Here is a 17,800-nt window from a genome sequence, read left to right as displayed (position 1 = left end):
TCCTTCGCAGTCCTCGCCCTGAAATTGAGGAACCAGCTGTTTCCACAACCAGCCGGACGCATTGTCCAAATCCTCGGACACATTGGCATGCTGCGAGCTCGAATTGCTCCGCGCCGCCCCTACAACGACAGCTTGCCATCTATGTCGCCACATCGGCCAGCTTTCTCTTGCCTCTCACAGGACGGCGGCGTTTATTGCCCCTCGCACGCCGAGCCGGCAGGCAAACCTCACCACACCCCTTCCATCGCCATGCACGCGCTCTTCCCTCCTTTTTTTTTTTCGCGATAGGGAATGCGTTTCCCGCGTTACACTGCCTATATTTTTTTCTGTTGCTTACTGTCCTTGTTTCTTTATTTTCTATAGAAAGATGATCCTATTTGCCTCTTCTCGCTTTTCCTCGGCACGCCCCCATCTTGTTACCGCCCTGTGCTTTGCTCGTAACACTTTGTCTTCACTCGCCATTTGCACTCCGTTGTACTTACGTGCTTTAGACCTTCCCTATTCTAAGTTTGTTTAAGTGTGCTTCCTAACCCCGGAGGAATCAGATTGATTTTCCTTGTCTGAACCCCCTATACGTAGTTTTTCTGCCTTCTTCATTTTTCTTGCGGAAAGTTTTTACTGCTGGAGGAAGCGTTGGCTTTTCTCGCGCCCCGCCTACTCTTTGAGATCGCATACCTCGCGCGGACCCTGCTAAGGGGTTTCTCTCGTTGTTTATCCATTTTTATTTTTATTTGCTCATCGGGCATCAGCATTGTGGCCGAGTGGCAAGGCCGGATTGGTTTTGCGTGTTAGAACAAACATTTATCACCCGGGATACGTTCCCATTTTCTGACTTTTCTTTTGCTTCTGGCATCACCAGTGACCGAATGGGAAGATCGGATTGGTTTTGCGCGTTAGAACAAACGTCTACCACCCGGAATCCAATCCCGCAACCCAACACTTCCGGCTCCTTTGTTGATTTTGAACTGGATTCCTTCATTTATTCCTTATTTCCTTGCGGACATCTTCATGCCGGAACTGCGCAAAACAACCTTCTCTAGAAAGTAAGCACGTGATGAGTAATTTTAACTGGAGTTAACTGCTTTCTGGATCTCATTGTTTCTATTTAGGCGCAACTTCTAACTTTGCTGTTCACCACATCGAATTTGTCTCGGGGCACTTTAAGGAAAATTACACCCTCGAGGCTTGATTGGATGTCAAAATACTCCTTTTGTACCCTTACTTTCTCTGAAAATTTCGAAAACAGGTTGTTGCGTTTCGCCTGCGACACGCGGTTTTGCCGGCGCGACTGCGGCGGGGCGGCAGACATTTTGGCCCGTTCGGCGTCGCCGCAACGCTCCCCGCCAGGCGTTTCCAGGCGTTTCCAGGCATGTTCCGATGCCACGTGTCTTCATGTGCGTGTGTGAGTGTATGTGCCATTGTGCCCGAACCAGGCGATGCGACAGCAGGGGTCACCCTCTCCTTCCAGTCATTGTGCCCGAACCAGGCGATGCGACAGCAGGGGTCACCCTCTCCTCCCAGTCTTTGTGCCCGACCGGCGGCGCTACGACAGTGTGCGTCACCATTAGCCCATTGTACAATCACGCGCTCGTCTATTGAGGGGTTCCTTCTTGCCCTCAACTGCGAGAGTATAAAAACAGCTGCCCCCGGACGCCAAAAGGAGGGCTCCGATTTCTTCTGTTGAGTAAAGAGCTCTCCCGTCTCTCTACTTCGGTCAACCTGACCGCCAACTCTTTGCGATGTTAAAATAAACAAGTTGTTTTGTTGTTACCAGTCGACTCATGCTTTGCCGGGACCTTCGGATGCTTCCAGTTGTACCCCAGGCCGCCAGGCCAACGCTACCCTTGGGGCTTGCGACCCAGGTACAACCACGGGCGTCAGCGCCGAGTTCCCAACAACCGATGCCATCGGTGGGATCGAAACATCTGGTTGGCAGCGGTGAGATCGCCTCCGACTTCAAACAACTGTCTGCCAGCGGTGAGATCGCGACAACGGAGGCCAGCAGCGAAGAGATGCAGTTGACTGTATGCTGAGCAGCTCAACGACGATCCGGGAGCAGTGCAACGAGCCCTGTGTGACGACTGGTTGCCTGCAGCGGAACGACTGCGCGGAACTCTTGGCTGCGAGGTTTGGTGAGTGCGGGACTTTCTTCTTCTGAGCTTTGCCAGGCTTTTGTTAGTGTCAGAAACAGAGCTGGTAGTTGTGGTTGTCGTTGCTGCCGGGTTAGTTTGCGGCAAGACAATAGTAAGCAGTAGAGAAAGCAGCATTCAGAGCAGCCATGGATTTGAAGTCGTTGCGCAAACCGAAATTGTTGGAGCTTGCAAGAGAGTTGGGTCTGGATGTCTCAGACAAACTAAGAAAACCTGAACTGCTAAAGGCTATTCTTGAGTTAGAAGCTGAGGATGACGAGCTGTCGGAATGCCTTGAGACCATTGAAGAGAGGGAGACTGCAAAAAGACAGGAGCGCGAACTTAAAGAGCAAAAAGAAAAAGAAGAGCGTGAACGTAAAGAACAGAAAGAGCGAGAGCAACAAGAGCGTGACCGTCAACACGCTTTGGAAATGAAGCGTCTCGAGATAGAGATGGAACGCGCTCGTAATGGAAGTCAGGCACACGGTGCAGGAGAACGCGTATTGTTCAAAATGACTGACCTAATGCGGCCGTTTAAGCTTGGAGAGGACATTGGTTTGTTCCTGGTTAACTTTGAGCGAACGTGCGAGAAGCAGGGGTTCTCTCGGGAAACGTGGCCACAGCGCTTGCTCACTTTGTTACCCGGCGAGGCGGCCGGCGTATAGTCGCTCGCTTGGATAGAGAGGAGGCAGAGGATTTCGACACAGTGAAATCGAGTCTTCTAAAAAAGTACCGGCTGTCTGCGGAGGCGTTCCGTCGGAAGTTTCGGGAAAATGAGAAAGGCAAAAGTGAGTCATATACAGAGTTTGCGTATAGGCTTATGTCAAACATGCAGGAGTGGCTCAAAGAAGAGAAAGCGTTTGGTGACCACGATAAAGTTCTGCAGTGCTTCGGGCTAGAACAGTTTTATAGTCGGTTACCGGAGAACGTGCGATACTGGGTCTTGGATAGGCCAGACGTTTGTACGGTGGCTAAAGCCGCTGAGCTAGCCGAGGAGTTTGTGACGCGTCGGGCTCGCGGAGCTAAGGACGGTCAAAAGGGTGAATTTGGCTCGAAGTTTGAGAGGCCGAAGTTCACACCCATGAGAGCAAAGGGGAACACGCGTAGTGCGGATGCGAGTGGAAGCAGTGCGACCGAACCTAAGGAGACGGCGGCAGCCGAAGCCGAACGCAGAAAGCGGTTCGAGATGAGGCAAGCGCGCGTTTGTTATACGTGCCAGAAGCCGGGTCACTTTTCGGCGCAGTGTCCGGAAACAACACCAAAAGTTGTGTTTTTTTCAATAGGCAGCACTGACGAGAACATGAAGCTTCTCGAGCCTTACATGCGAGACCTCCTCGTGAACGGGAAAGAGTGCCGAGTGCTTCGCGATTCCGCAGCTACGATGGATGTAGTTCACCCGTCTTACGTAGAACCCCATATGTTCACGGGCGAGTGCGCGTGGATCAAGCAAGCCGTGGAAGCTCATAGCGTGTGTCTGCCGGTAGCAAAAGTGCTTATTGAAGGACCTTTCGGAGCGCTTGAGACGGAGGCCGCAGTGTCATCTATGCTGCCACCCCAGTACCCGTACCTATTTTCAAACAGGTCCGATCACCTCCTGCGCGAGAAGGGGCTTTTGTTTGGTGAGGCTAGCGTTCAGGCCTTAACCAGGTCGAAGGTTCGGGAGCTCGCTGCAAAGGCGGTAGTTGCGGGGCCGACGTTATCGAACAATGAAAAAGGGTCAGAGGTGCAGCAAGCTGACGAACTGAATAAACTTGAGTCTGTAACGTTGAAGGCGCCAGATACTGGAGAGGAAACGCCCGATGCGGGAAAGTTAGAAGAGCTATCTACTGATTTGCTCATCGCGCCTACGTCAGACGGACTTAATAGGTTGCTAAAAGTCAGCCGGTCGGCTTTGATAGCCGAGCAAAAAAAGGATGGCAGCCTGGAAAACGTGCGCTGCAATGTCAAAGAAGGTATCGCCAGGAAAACTGCGCGTTTTGTGGAAAGAGGTGGAGTCCTGTACCGGAAGTATCTAGACCGCCGAGGAGTGGAGTTCGATCAGCTGATCGTGCCTCAATGCTATCGTCAGGATCTGTTGCGCTTGTCACACGGGGGTTCGTGGTCCGGACACCTAGGAGTTAAGAAAACTAAGGACCGTCTCTTGCAAGAGTACTATTGGCCAGGGTGTTTTCGGGACGCAGACCATTTCGTAAGGTCATGTGACACCTGTCAGCGGGTGGGCAAACCAGGGGACAAATCAAGGGCGCCGTTGAAATTGGTACCTATCATTACGGAGCCTTTTAGACGGCTCGTTATTGATACAGTGGGACCTCTGCCGGTAACAGCCACGGGGTACAGACACATTTTGACTGTGATCTGCCCAGCGACAAAGTTCCCTGAAGCAGTGCCGCTTAAAGAACTCAGCTCAGTTGAGATAGTCAATGCACTACTGTCCATATTTGCGCGAGTTGGTTTTCCAGCGGAAATCCAATCAGATCAGGGCACAGTGTTTACTAGCGCTTTGACGACAACTTTTCTCGAAAGGTGTGGGGTAAAGCTGCTACACAGCTCAGTGTACCACCCACAGTCGAATTCCGTTGAGAAGCTCCACTCCGTCATGAAGCGCGTGTTGAGAGCGTTGTGTTTTGAACATCGAACTGACTGGGAGCTGTGTCTGCCTGGGGTGATGTTTGCTTTAAGGACCGCGCCGCATGCGGCTACGGGGTTTTCGCCAGCTGAACTGGTGTACGGTCGCTCGCTTCGATCTCCGCTTCGCATGCTTCGAGAATCATGGGAAGGCAGGGGCGACGACCCAGTCGTGGTGGAGTACGTGCTTAAGCTCCTCGAACGCTTAAGAAGGGCACAGGAGTTGTCAGGTGAAGCAATGACAAAGGCCCAGCAGAGGGCCAAGGTTTATTATGATCGGACCGCCAGGGCCCGTCGTTTTGAGGTGGGCGATGAGGTCATGATATTGCGCACATCGCTAAACAACAAACTAGACGTGCAGTGGGAGGGCCCAGCACGAATTGTTCAGAAACTGTCGGACGTTAACTACGTGGTAAGTCTGCCAGGAAAGCGGAAAGCACAGCAAGTTTACCACTGTAATCTGCTCAAACCTTATAGACAAAGGGAAGCAGTGGTGTGCATGATGGTAAACGTTCCTGAAGAGCTTCCGGTCGAGCTTCCGGGACTAGGCTCAGTGACGAACAGGGAAGACACCGGTCAAGTCATTAGTGACCTTATCAGTAAAGCACCGCTGTCGCCCGAGCAGAAAACCGAACTACACCAGCTATTACAAGAGTTTCAAGGTCTGTTCTCTGAGAGGCCTGGTAGGACTTCTGTACTTACTCATGATATAGAACTTACCTCCCCAGAGCCAGTACGATCCAAGGCGTATCGGGTGTCACCCCGCCAGAGCGATATTATGGAGGCTGAGGTAAAGAAAATGCTACAGCTCGGTGTTATTGAGGCAGGTGAGAGTGATTATACCTCCCCTTTGATTTTAGTTGAGGTACCGGGCAAGGAACCTCGTCCTTGCGTCGACTACCGCAGGCTTAATTCCATCACTAAGGATCAAATTTATCCGATCCCTAACATCGAGGAGCGCCTTGAGAAAGTTAGTAGCGCTCAGTTTATTTCGACCCTAGATCTTGTCAGGGGTTATTGGCAGGTTCCACTTACAGAAGAGGCTAGTAGGTATGCGGCGTTCATTTCACCAATGGGAACATTCCGTCCTAAAGTGTTGAGTTTTGGTTTGAAGAACGCGCCATACTGTTTTTCAAGCCTCATGGATAAAGTGTTGCGGGGACAGCAAGAATTCGCTTTACCGTATCTAGACGACGTAGCGATATTCTCCGCATCCTGGTCTGAGCATATGGCACACTTGCGGGCAGTGCTAACCCGCCTGCGCGAAGCGGGCTTGACAGTAAAGGCTCCTAAGTGCCAGTTAGCACAGGCCGAGGTTGTCTACCTCGGTCACGTGATTGGTCAGGGTCGTCGCCGCCCCTCTGAAATAAAAGTGGCCGCTGTGCGAGACTTTCCGCAACCGCGCACAAAGACCGATATTCGGTCGTTCTTAGGTGTCGCCGGCTACTATCAGAGGTACATCCCCAGGTACTCTGATATCGCGGCTCCCCTGACGGATGCTCTAAGAAAGACAGAGCCTCAAACAGTCGTCTGGGACGAGACAAAGGAAAGAGCTTTTAGCGCCCTAAAGAGTGCCCTAACAAACCAGCCTGTGCTACGATCGCCAGACTATACAAAAGGGTTCATTGTTCAGTGCGATGCTAGTGAGCGAGGCATGGGCGTTGTACTGTGCCAACGGGAAAAGGGAGAAGTAGAACACCCCGTCCTGTATGCTAGTCGTAAGCTGACCAGTCGTGAGCAGGCGTATAGCGCCACCGAGAAAGAGTGTGCGTGTCTCGTGTGGGCCGTTCAGAAATTGTCATGCTATCTAGCCGGCTCGAGGTTTATCATTGAGACGGATCACTGCCCTCTCCTATGGCTGCAGACCATCTCTCCCAAAAATGGCCGCCTCCTGCGCTGGATCCTCGCTTTACAACAATATTCCTTTGAGGTGCGTTACAAAAAGGGGAGTCTCAACGGTAACGCCGATGGCTTAAGTCGAAGCCCCTAACGTAGGAATCAGCCTCAAAATTGTTGGTTACTGATGTTTTTCTTCCTGAGGCAGGATTTTTTTTAACATATTGCTTTTGTTTAGTGTTTCAAAGTGATGATATGCTTTCTAGTGCAATTTTCCAATTTGTGGACGCGTTCTGAGTGATGCTAGACTACTGTAAGGAACTAGGCAGTGGTATAAAAAGGGGAAAGAGCCTGGCAGGGCTTAGTGAGGGTTGTGCCGTGCTTGCTGACTGAGCGGTTGAGTTTCAGCGTAGTTCTAACGCTTGCCGGGAACGAGAACAAAAATGTGAACTCTCCCGAAGTCACTTTGCAGTGTCCCGTGCGAACCTGAACGAGAGAACGAGACCTTCTCTGTGCGCTGCGCTCAAGAAACGTCGAGGGACACCCGACTTCGGTTATGAGCATCATCGAGCGACATCCCTCCGGACAGCGGATGCAGTCCCCTGTCCATCGGGATTTCCTTCCCCCGGCGGGGCGGTCTGTTGCGTTTCGCCTGCGACACGCGGTTTTGCCGGCGCGACTGCGGCGGGGCGGCAGACATTTTGGCCCGTTCGGCGTCGCCGCAACGCTCCCCGCCAGGCGTTTCCAGGCGTTTCCAGGCATGTTCCGATGCCACGTGTCTTCATGTGCGTGTGTGAGTGTATGTGCCATTGTGCCCGAACCAGGCGATGCGACAGCAGGGGTCACCCTCTCCTTCCAGTCATTGTGCCCGAACCAGGCGATGCGACAGCAGGGGTCACCCTCTCCTTCCAGTCATTGTGCCCGAACCAGGCGATGCGACAGCAGGGGTCACCCTCTCCTCCCAGTCTTTGTGCCCGACCGGCGGCGCTACGACAGTGTGCGTCACCATTAGCCCATTGTACAATCACGCGCTCGTCTATTGAGGGGTTCCTTCTTGCCCTCAACTGCGAGAGTATAAAAACAGCTGCCCCCGGACGCCAAAAGGAGGGCTCCGATTTCTTCTGTTGAGTAAAGAGCTCTCCCGTCTCTCTACTTCGGTCAACCTGACCGCCAACTCTTTGCGATGTTAAAATAAACAAGTTGTTTTGTTGTTACCAGTCGACTCATGCTTTGCCGGGACCTTCGGATGCTTCCAGCTGTACCCCAGGCCGCCAGGCCAACGCTACCCTTGGGGCTTGCGACCCAGGTACAACCACGGGCGTCAGCGCCGAGTTCCCAACAACCGATGCCATCGGTGGGATCCAAACAAGGTGCATTCGTTAGCAGAACAGCCTTATTTCGACCTTTCAGCAATTTCAAGGGGGTCAAAGGGTGTTCTGTTCAAAACATACACCTTGCAGGTATTAATGGTACTCAGGCACTTCTACATTTCGAGCAAACAAATAAGCCACAAGCGTGTATTTTCCAGCGGTTTCCGCCAAGTTTTCGTTAGAGCGCGACATATGGCCACAGTAAAGGCTACGGATGTCGACCTGCTATTTCATGCACATGGTTTGTCCGGTGGGGAAGTGGAAATACATGGCTTCTTTTATTTTATGCTTTTCTGTTTTTACCACTTGAGTCGTTTAGGTTGTTTCAGCTCGGCGTCGTTTTATAGATCAGCTTCCCATCGTCAACAAATAATAGGGCGTCAGTCAATCATAGCCTGTCAGGCGCATGTTCTGTCTGGTGCAGCATCAGGGCCGGCGCAATATTATGCGCAGTAAGTCTTGCGCCGTTGCATACAATTATCGGTTCGAATAAACACTCGCAGACGCGCGCGGAGCAATCTGCCACCGTTGAGAACAAAGCACTTATTGTCGAGGCGGCGCGTTCCGGCCGTAAAGTAAAAAGACACGTTTGCCTTGCCGCCATCTCTCCTTCCTGACTTTCAAATTTTAGTGCTAGCTTCGCTTAAGTTGCTTCACCTCGGTACGAATTTACAGATAAACTGAAGCACTGAAGCACCGCCCATCAGAGCAGCTAGAGGAGCTTCTGCATTATTAAAGCGCTGTATTGCTCCCAATAGTTGTGTCGAGAGGTAACATTTTCGACTCATAAATCTTTGGGTCTGCAGTTGCACACTAGGTTGAGCGGATTTTAGAGCGCAGCCCTTAGGCTCCCGTTCCTGGGTTGAGCGTCGGTGTGCCTCGGCGTAACCGCGTGAACACACTCGTGCCCCTGCCCGCGCGTTCGTCGTCGTCGTCTTCTTCCACAGCTGGCTCCGATGCCGCTCACCATGCCAGCGTTCGCATACAGCTGCCCTCTCTCTTCGAATGCGCTGAGGGCACTGGTCCACTGGTAGTCGGTGCGGCGATTTCGGTCTCAAATTCTTTCCCTCAAAATACGGTGAAATGAAAACACGTATCGAGCTGCGCTCAAGTTTCGCGTTAGAGAATGTCGTAATCGTCGGACATTATCTGTTCTTCGCTTAATTTTTTTTTTTATAAACGTCTCGGAAAACACTTCGGCATTGCTTGTGCGGACGTCTGAAAGACTAGGGTAGTGATAGAATAAAATATATCGTGGTAAAAATAAAGCATAGTGTGCATTTGGGCGAAAACAGATTGAGGGAAAGGGTGTTATTCCCAGATATTACCCTTAGAAATGAGTGTATTAGTTCGCTAAATACCCTTTTCTGTGGATGTAAGTGGGTCAGTTATAGACCCGAGAGAGCACCTTTAAGGGTACAATTTTTATTTAGTGTGTGGAAGCTAACTGCCCGGTTGGGAATCAACATTTTCTGGTTCCAAATAGATTGGACAAGGCGAGAGCAGGTGCGAATTCTCTGTGTTTATTTCCTAAACATGCGTTAGTGGCAATATCTTTAAATAAACGAAGAACAAAAACAGTATCTCCGCACTAGTCAAAGATGGGTATTGAGATGAACTACGCGACGCATAACACCGGGCTATATGAGAGCTTCAGAGGATGAGCAGTTCATGCATAGACTTTATATTTAGACTGGTTCATTTGGTGGGGGAATACATGCACATCACAAGCTACATTCCGAGTACGAGACTGTTATGATTGTTAGTGGGCCTCTTGCGAGAAAAAATACTTAATTGCACATTTTTTCCTATCGGTATGCATGCTTTGACAATAATAAAACAAAAATAGGTCCGAATATACGTGGACTTCGTTTACTCTCTTGTCTAGCTCAGCTCTAGATTTTCCTAACCTAGTGACGTTACTTCTGTTTTCGCTATATTTTTAATATTGTTATATTTATGACCTGAAAAGGAGTAGACGTCGCCATAGCAGGTGTCTAAATCTCTTTCTTGTATTTTCAATTCAGCGCGAAAAAGACCAAGTCAGTTCTGTGCCTTCTCTTCATTTTTGGCCAAAGTGTGCGCTTATTGAAACCTGTAAAGTGTAAACCAACTCAATCAGTAACACGTTCTTTTAAATTTTCACAGCGAAGGAGAAAGAAAGGCAGAGAGTTTAACCATGTTGCATCTGGTTTGCTACCCTACACGGGGGAGAGCGAAGCGGGCAGAAAAGTAAAAGGAGAAGGAGAAGGAAAACAAGAACCAGTGACGTGCTCGAACACACAACAGTGTTACCCACTCAATATAAAAAAATAATTAAGTTCTGTATGCAGTGGAGGGCTCCGGAATAATTTGGACCACTTGGAGTTCTTTAACGTGAACCTGAATCTAAGTAGGCGGGTGTTTTTGCCTTTAACTCCCATCGAAATGCGGCCGCCGTGGCCGGGATTCCATTCAATAAAAGACAGTCGCAGAGCTCAGTCTTCTTCAAAAAGCGCCACAGTGCCTTTGTGGCCCAAAGCGTGGATGAATGTCGAGGCTATGGTTCCAGTGTTCTTTCTTCTGTGAACGCTCTGCCGTCCAGTCATCTTAAAGGGTCAAGCAATGTCTTTCTTTCATCGCTAAAACAGGGGCAGTGCATAAGGTAAGGTTTTAGGACAGCTCAAGTACATACGTGCAAGGACTCACCGTAGACCATCATTGACTGCTGCCTCGAGTCTATACCGGCCAGGGAAGAAACGACGCAAGTGTAGAGGCCGCTCATCTCGGTTGTGGGCCGTATGATGCGCAGTGCCCGGTACTGCGAGGGCCCGGTGTACGAGGAGTCGTCTAGGTGACCGGCCAGGATGCCGCTCGCCTGCCGCGAGTTCAGCTCCGGTATCCACTGGTACACGGGCTCCAGGAGGTCGTTGAAGAACCACTTGACCACGAGTCGCACGTCGTGCTCGTTGTACACGTACTCGCAGTCCAGCAACACGGGCTCCTCGGTGCCGTTCGGAACCCAGCGTGGCACCGACAGCTTCCAAATGGCCACGCACAGAGCTCCTGCGTCATAGAGTTGAAATATGGCATATTTTATATGGCATAGCCGAGAGAGCCAGGGGAAAAGAAGTTTAAGAGAAAGAAGACGAAGGAAGAGCAGGGAGGTTAATCAAGGCTGTGCCCGGTTGACTACCCTACACTAGGAGCAGGTAAAAGTAGGAAATATAGATGAGAAAAAGACACGATAATAAATTATGAAGATGCAGTCAGTACGAACACACTAGCAGAGGATTGTTTGCCGACAGGTACAAGCGTTCGTAAGGCTCAGTCGCCTTCAAAAAGCGCGATGGGACTTTTGTGACTTTTTGATTTTAAGAGGACTTAGTCCCATACTTGTCAACCTGTGAATCTTAAAATTCTTAAAAATCCCGTGGACATGACAAGAGGGGGGGGGGGGGGGGGGGGAGGGAGGGTTAAGTTTGCATTGAGGCCCACAAAAATCTAAGAACAGCACTAGAGACTGAAAATCAACCCACTGTTTTTAGACCATGGTGTATTTTTTCAGCGACATTGCTGTTGACATTGTCGCCTGCTTCAGGAACTTGTCTGAATAAACTTGCTCGAAGCAAGTAGATATCTAGTATATAGAGTTGTCTGATGCCACAAAAGGGCGACAAATGTACAAAGCTACCATCAAAATTTGTTTATTCCCGTCCACGGCGGCCGCATTTCGATGGGGGCGAAATGTGAAAACAGCCGTGTACTTAGATTTAGGCGCACGTTAAAGAACCCCTGGTGGTTGAAATTTCCGAAATCCTCCACTACGGCGTGCCTCATAATCAGAAAGTGGTTTTGGCACGTAAAAGCCCATAATTTAATTTTTAAAATGTCTTTATTGTGTGTTTTCTTCTTCTTTATTCCTATTCCTTTTTTTTTTGCAATCTTGCACAGCCCCACCTTTCTACACCTTTAAAGCTTTTTCGCCAATAGAATATGTTTTCTTTTGTAAAACTTGAGCCAACATTCGCAAAATCGTAGAAAGAGTAAAGCATTCGTGAAGCTACGAAAAATTCGGAAAGCTTGGCAGGTATGCTTAGACCAAGGTCCCAGGATCCTTTGCTCCCGGAACGGTCTGTCATCCAAGTGCCAGAATCTATCCGAAGCGTGAGCAATGCACACAAGGTGCTCTATTGTTTGGTCACACCCCCAAATATTGCACGCGGCACTGGTCGCTAGTGCTATAGGGAATGCATATGCGTTAATAAATATGCCGCCCAAGTAGCTGCATTGATACACTGAGCCTATTAAATATGTATTCTAAAGTGTCTTCCCGGTATTTTCCACGGTTTCCTCACTGTGTGTTCGCGAAAATGTCGCTGCGAAATCACTAAATCACGTTGGAGTCTCGCAATCTCGTGACTTGTATGATTAGCGCGGTAAATATTTCATTCATGTGGACCACGTGTGAAGTTAGCGGATATTTTCGCCATGTTATCAAGCTCACACATCTGAACATTGAGTGTCAGAAGGTACAAAGGCAAAAAAAGAACAAGAAAAAATGCATTCGTGCGCTTTTTGCTGCAAGAATTAGGTTTTTAAAGAGAGAGAGAGACGCTGTATAATGAATCTTGGAGAAGTGAGCCTGAGTACACACCTGGCCTGCTACTCTAGATGGATGTGGTGAAAAATCAAATGATATACACAGTGCACGTCATGGATGTACAACACGCACAACGCACACCCCAACACTCAACAATAAAGTATCTCATTGAGACCAGTGTCTCTAAGAAGAGTTATAAGTAGCTTCGTTGAGCGAGACGCACAAGTAGCGTGATGCACGGGCCAAGTACGTGTTGTACTCAAGGAGTGAAAGTCATTGATGAATATTCATTGCTTTTCAGTAGTCGGTGTTGAAGTCTCACTCCATCCAACCACGCCGGGTTTTTTTTTTCTATTTCCGTTATTAGGGATGTTCCTTCTTTCTTTTCGTTGATTTCTTTCAACACATATAAATAAATGTGGATAGCTTGCAAGCACACAATCAGTGCAGGTAAGTCTATCCGCACGTAGCACACAGGGCAGAGTTACAAACACATCCATTTGTTTTGAATAGGAGGCATTTAATATTTGTGGCATTTAGCCGAGTACAATGTGGACGTACCATACCAGGACCGTTAAGTTCAACCTTCACGCGCAGCTCGCATGACGGGTTACGAGTTACTCTGAATTACCTTCGTCTTACTGTGTCTCAGGGAAGCTCGGGTTTCTTGGACTGTTGCGGCGTCGAAAGGGTTATGCCAGGAAAGCGTTACTATACATGGTGTAAAGAACAGAGAAATAAACAAGAGAAGAGAGTACTAAAGAAAACAAGCCTTCCGTTTTGGTAGACCATCTCCTTTGTACGCCGCACAATGCACTTGTACACTCCTCCCAGTTGAATTTTCCTTCTTATACGTACTTGTCCTGTATTACCCCTGCTGCGTATCCATCATGATGGTCTGTATTACCCCTATTTTACTTCTACAATGCCTTGCTTTTCTTTTTTCGTTGTCCATACTTTCTTTCGCAAAAGCCTTGGTAGGCAGGCCTGCATAAAAGGTTCCGGCAGCTCACGCCGTTCAGTTTATCTCGTGCAATCAAGAAGTGTGCGGCCCTGCGATCAAGCTGAGAACGAGGAGTCGTATGCGAACTCTTCCGCGCCCGCATCCCGTTTGCAAATACGGAGCTGGGCGCTTTCTCTGCACTACTCGTCCCGACGGGTGCTATGCAAATATACGTACAATATACGTGCGCGATACCCAAGGGAAAAGCGCGGAGACCAAATAGAGCGAGCGAGACGGGGTTCGCTGCATAGAGCTGCTGTGGCCTGTGAAATAGAAGACCGCAGAAATCGCACTTGTCGTTTTCGTTCCAGACGAGAAATGGGGGGCCTATGCATGTACGCGTGTGCGGTGCCTCTGCATCGGGAATGTGCTCCTCCATGCACACGGGATGTAGTTCCCTATGTTGGCGCTCCATTCACAATGAGGGGGCACTCTCGCAGCAATGAGAAGCGCTTCCTGCGCGTTCTCGCGTGTAATTCAGTGGTCGGTGATGAAAGGACCGCGAATAATAGATTTTCGATACCAATTTAAGTGGTTAGAACGACAGCCTTCAATAAAAAGTGAAATTCGCGACGACGGCTTAGGTGATGAATGTTAACCACGATCGTACGACACGGTGCCAATTTTCGCAAGAGCGCCGGCAGGTCGCCAATACATCTCACAGGGGGCACTTTCAATCGTGATCAGACACGGAGGTGGATCGATCTCCATTGAAAGCGCACCTTGTGACTTGGGTAATAAACGGTAACGGTTCTTCCAGGCGACATCCAAACCGAGAAATTCTAGCCAGGCTACCAGCTCTCACATTATTGCGCTGATAGCTCCGCGCCTGTGATACTTGTCCCCACTAAAACGTTCCAGATTCAGTCCTGCAGTGCTAAATGTTTTCGATATTGCTTGTTCCGAAATCATCGAGAGTTTACACGAAATCAGTATGAAATCCGTAAAGAGTGGCACGGTGATATTTGAAATTACTCTACTGCGCGTGTAATGTGACTGTGCATCTCCGAGTCATGAGAAACCACATTCAATGAAACTTTCGCTTCGTTAAAGAAATGTGAGGTTGTATGATTCGGCATAGAGAATATGCATTGTGTATTCTCCGGTTGTGGTTACAGACTACCAATAGCGGAGTATACACAATTGTTTATATAAAATGTCTCTAACGTTGCTTATTGTTCGACGGAGCGCCTAAACCTCCGAAGCGATCAATGAGAAGTCCGAAAAGCCGGAAATTCTGCTTTCGAAGCTGTTAATTACTTAAATCACGTAACTGAAACTGACAGTCTTATCCTAAATGAGATGATACAGATACTTCTGATCTGCTTCAAAAACAATTCGACAGATTCTTCAAAACCCACAAATGCCGCACGATGTGCCACTCATCACAATGAGGAACGAATAGGTCTTTGTGAATGTATCGAACACCTCCTCTATATCTGTCCGCGCTATGACGACCGTCATCTTCTAATCGGCACTACGTTATATGACCTTGATTCAAGATCGCTGAAGGTGACGCAAGTACTTGGACCATGGGCACATGCCGCACAAGCCCAGAAAGCGACATGTGCATTACTGCAGAACGTGACATCGACATACCTCACTGAGTTATTGTGCATAGTTTCGATGTGCATTTCCGAACGAAGCGATACCTTCAGTGTCCTCTTTCTTTCTTACTTTCTTTCTTTCTTTCTTTCTTTCTTTCTTTCTTTCTTTCTTTCTTTCTTTCTTTCTTTCTTTCTTTCCTTCTTTCGTTCTTTCTTTCTTTCTTTCTTGTGTAGGGTAGCAAGCCGGGCGCACGTACAGTGCGCCTCGTTGCCTATTCTTCGCCTTTGCTCTCTCTTTCTTTCCGACACAACGCTCCTTCGCAGCACACTACCTTTGTTTAAGATTCACTGGTTGTTCTCGCTTAGCCACTGCACGACAAAGAAGAAAAAAGAAAAAAAAGAGAAAGAACGTGGCGCGTGCTTTTTCTGTTCTTTCGGGGTCCCGGTGAGGAAGTGCAAGCATCGGCTCCGGAAGCGAGGCCGTCCACCATCCATCATGGCGCGCTGAGTGCTTCGCCCACGAGAAAAAAAAAAAGACTCACTGACAGACAGAGCAGACTTCGCTACATAGGAATTGAGCCGATCACCCGGCAGCTGCGCGTTGCTGCGTCGGCTGTATCGCTGGAACTCACTGTCTGAAGCACCGTTCGCGGCAGCGGCCTCAAGTGACGCACGATCTCGTCGTTGCAGGTGAGACCAGCCACATGCGAATGGTGCCTCGTATTTAACACTTTGAGCTGCGACACCATCACGTAAGTAACTTCTGCCATTGGCTGGTTTGGTCGACAAAAACGCAGTCAGCTTTGCAGCAAAACATTTTCGCATTGCGCAAGAGAGAGAGAGAGAGAAAGAGAGAAAGAGAGAGGCAAATGAAAGACAGGGAGGTCAACAAGAGATTACCTCCGGCTGGCTACCCTGTACTGGGGGAGGGACAAAGAGATGCGATAGGAGAAAGAGAAAAGGATAAAGAAAAGAAGAAAAACAAAACAAAAAGAACATATATATATATATATATATATATATATATATATATATATATATATATATATATATATATATATACACACACACGCGTACACACGATACACACGAACTGTTTTTGTGGGCACTGTCACGCAGTCTGCGAAGGCGTTCCTAGTGTTACGCAGTGTTACCGGCCAATCCTACGTCACACAGTGTACAGTCACAATTTGTCAGAAAGTCCCGTATCTTTTAAGTACCGCAGCAGCGTCTCCATAACTGCCTTCATAACTGCTGTCATTTGCGTTTCATTACGTTTACTTTGTAAAGGAGGTCTCATTGCAGTCGTTGGCTTCGGGACCTCCTTCTGTATATTACCATCTTCTAATCTTCATAATCATCTCAATAAAAACCGATTCTGATTTTGATAGCGGATCGTGCTGATCTTCGCGTAGACCAGTTTCCAAGGATGTTGTTTTCTGTTACTGGGTGCTTATCCAGTTTGTCTAGGGTGGCGGAGAGGGCTGCTCTTTGCGGGTTGAAATCAGGGGGCTCCCACAGAAGGGGCGCAAGCGTTATGCACTACACTATGTTCGGCACGACACTACACAGCATTCCACATAAAAAGGCAGTGAATGCGTTTTTAGCCCATAAAGTTTACGGAATAAATTTATTGAGAGTACTCGGAAGATACGGCTGTAGAATAGCTAAAAGAAAACGCATGCAATACAATATGGTAATTTCATTTTCGTTCGCATTGATGAATGTTCACGCACATTATATATGCCTGTAGTTTTGGTAAACGCTGTAAAACCGCGAACTAAGTAGCTTACAAAGTATTATCTCGTTTTTCGAGCGCGCTGTTATTTCCAGGTACTTTAGGCACAGATACCTGCGAAGGAACACGCTTAGTCAGGGGATCTCCCGTGATTAACCTCAGTTTCGAAATGGTGAAATCACTGTGGTTTGTTACAGCGGGGCCTTCTTCGAAAAGTGTTCGCTTCTTGCCATGATTATGGATTCCATTTGTGTCCGCTACACAGACGCTCGTTTACATGGACCATGCAGGTCATCCATTTCCTGTCCTCTTTATTGGTTCCAAACAGTGGCCCTAATGAAACTACACCGGCTCAGTGCAGCCGGCAGCTAAAGCACTTTCTGTTGTAAGTGGGTTGCTGTGGAGAGGCTCAGGTTGAAAATAGCTTGGTTATACTAAATTTATCTTCGCGATAGAGCATATAATAATTAAAAACAAGTGCAGCAGATCCAGCGAGTTGTAATCTATAAAGCGAACCTTTGTGCGAGTACCTAAAGAGTAGAAACACGAATTTGTGTTCACTAAATGTCCGCAGAAAGTGACACGGGAAGCTTTGTTCGGGCCTTATAGAGAGATTAATGCAATGTCGCCGCCGCTGCCGCGGATGTGCGGAAGCGAGCGCCATCTGGTGGTGGTTCAAGGAACCCAGCGGCGCGCGCGGCGTGCGTTCTCAGCTGTGATTGGTTGACCGACGCTCTCAAGTTTACCCCCTTTGGGCCGTATCTCGTCCCACAACAATAATCGTCATCTGTCTTGCCCACAGTTCCTTTCTTTGACTCTATACGAGCCCGCTACTTCCAAGTCGCGAACGGCTTGCGCGTTCTCATCGTGACACAGCATTCTCGACAGGAAAGTAGCGAGTGCTGAGTTTTCGAGAAAGGAAAGTCATGCAAGGCAGATGACGATTATTGTTGTGGGACAAGATAAGCCC

General features: G+C 48.7%; 1 protein-coding gene across 1 annotated transcript in view; it reads right to left on the bottom strand.

Annotated features, from left to right (window-relative positions):
• The window catches only part of LOC142581864 (uncharacterized), a 109,600-nt gene that overhangs the window by 16,483 nt on the left and 75,317 nt on the right, over nt 1–17,800 (bottom strand). The window contains exon 2 of the mRNA XM_075691309.1: nt 10,649–11,005. Coding sequence (XP_075547424.1) covers nt 10,649–11,005 — 357 coding nt within the window. The remainder of the gene's footprint in view (nt 1–10,648; nt 11,006–17,800) is intronic.

Source organism: Dermacentor variabilis, chromosome 5, assembly GCF_050947875.1.
Source record: "Dermacentor variabilis isolate Ectoservices chromosome 5, ASM5094787v1, whole genome shotgun sequence".
Classification (NCBI taxonomy): Eukaryota; Metazoa; Arthropoda; class Arachnida; order Ixodida; family Ixodidae; genus Dermacentor; species Dermacentor variabilis.
Note: the sequence above shows the minus strand (reverse complement) of the source record. Positions and strands in the feature narration are given on the sequence as shown.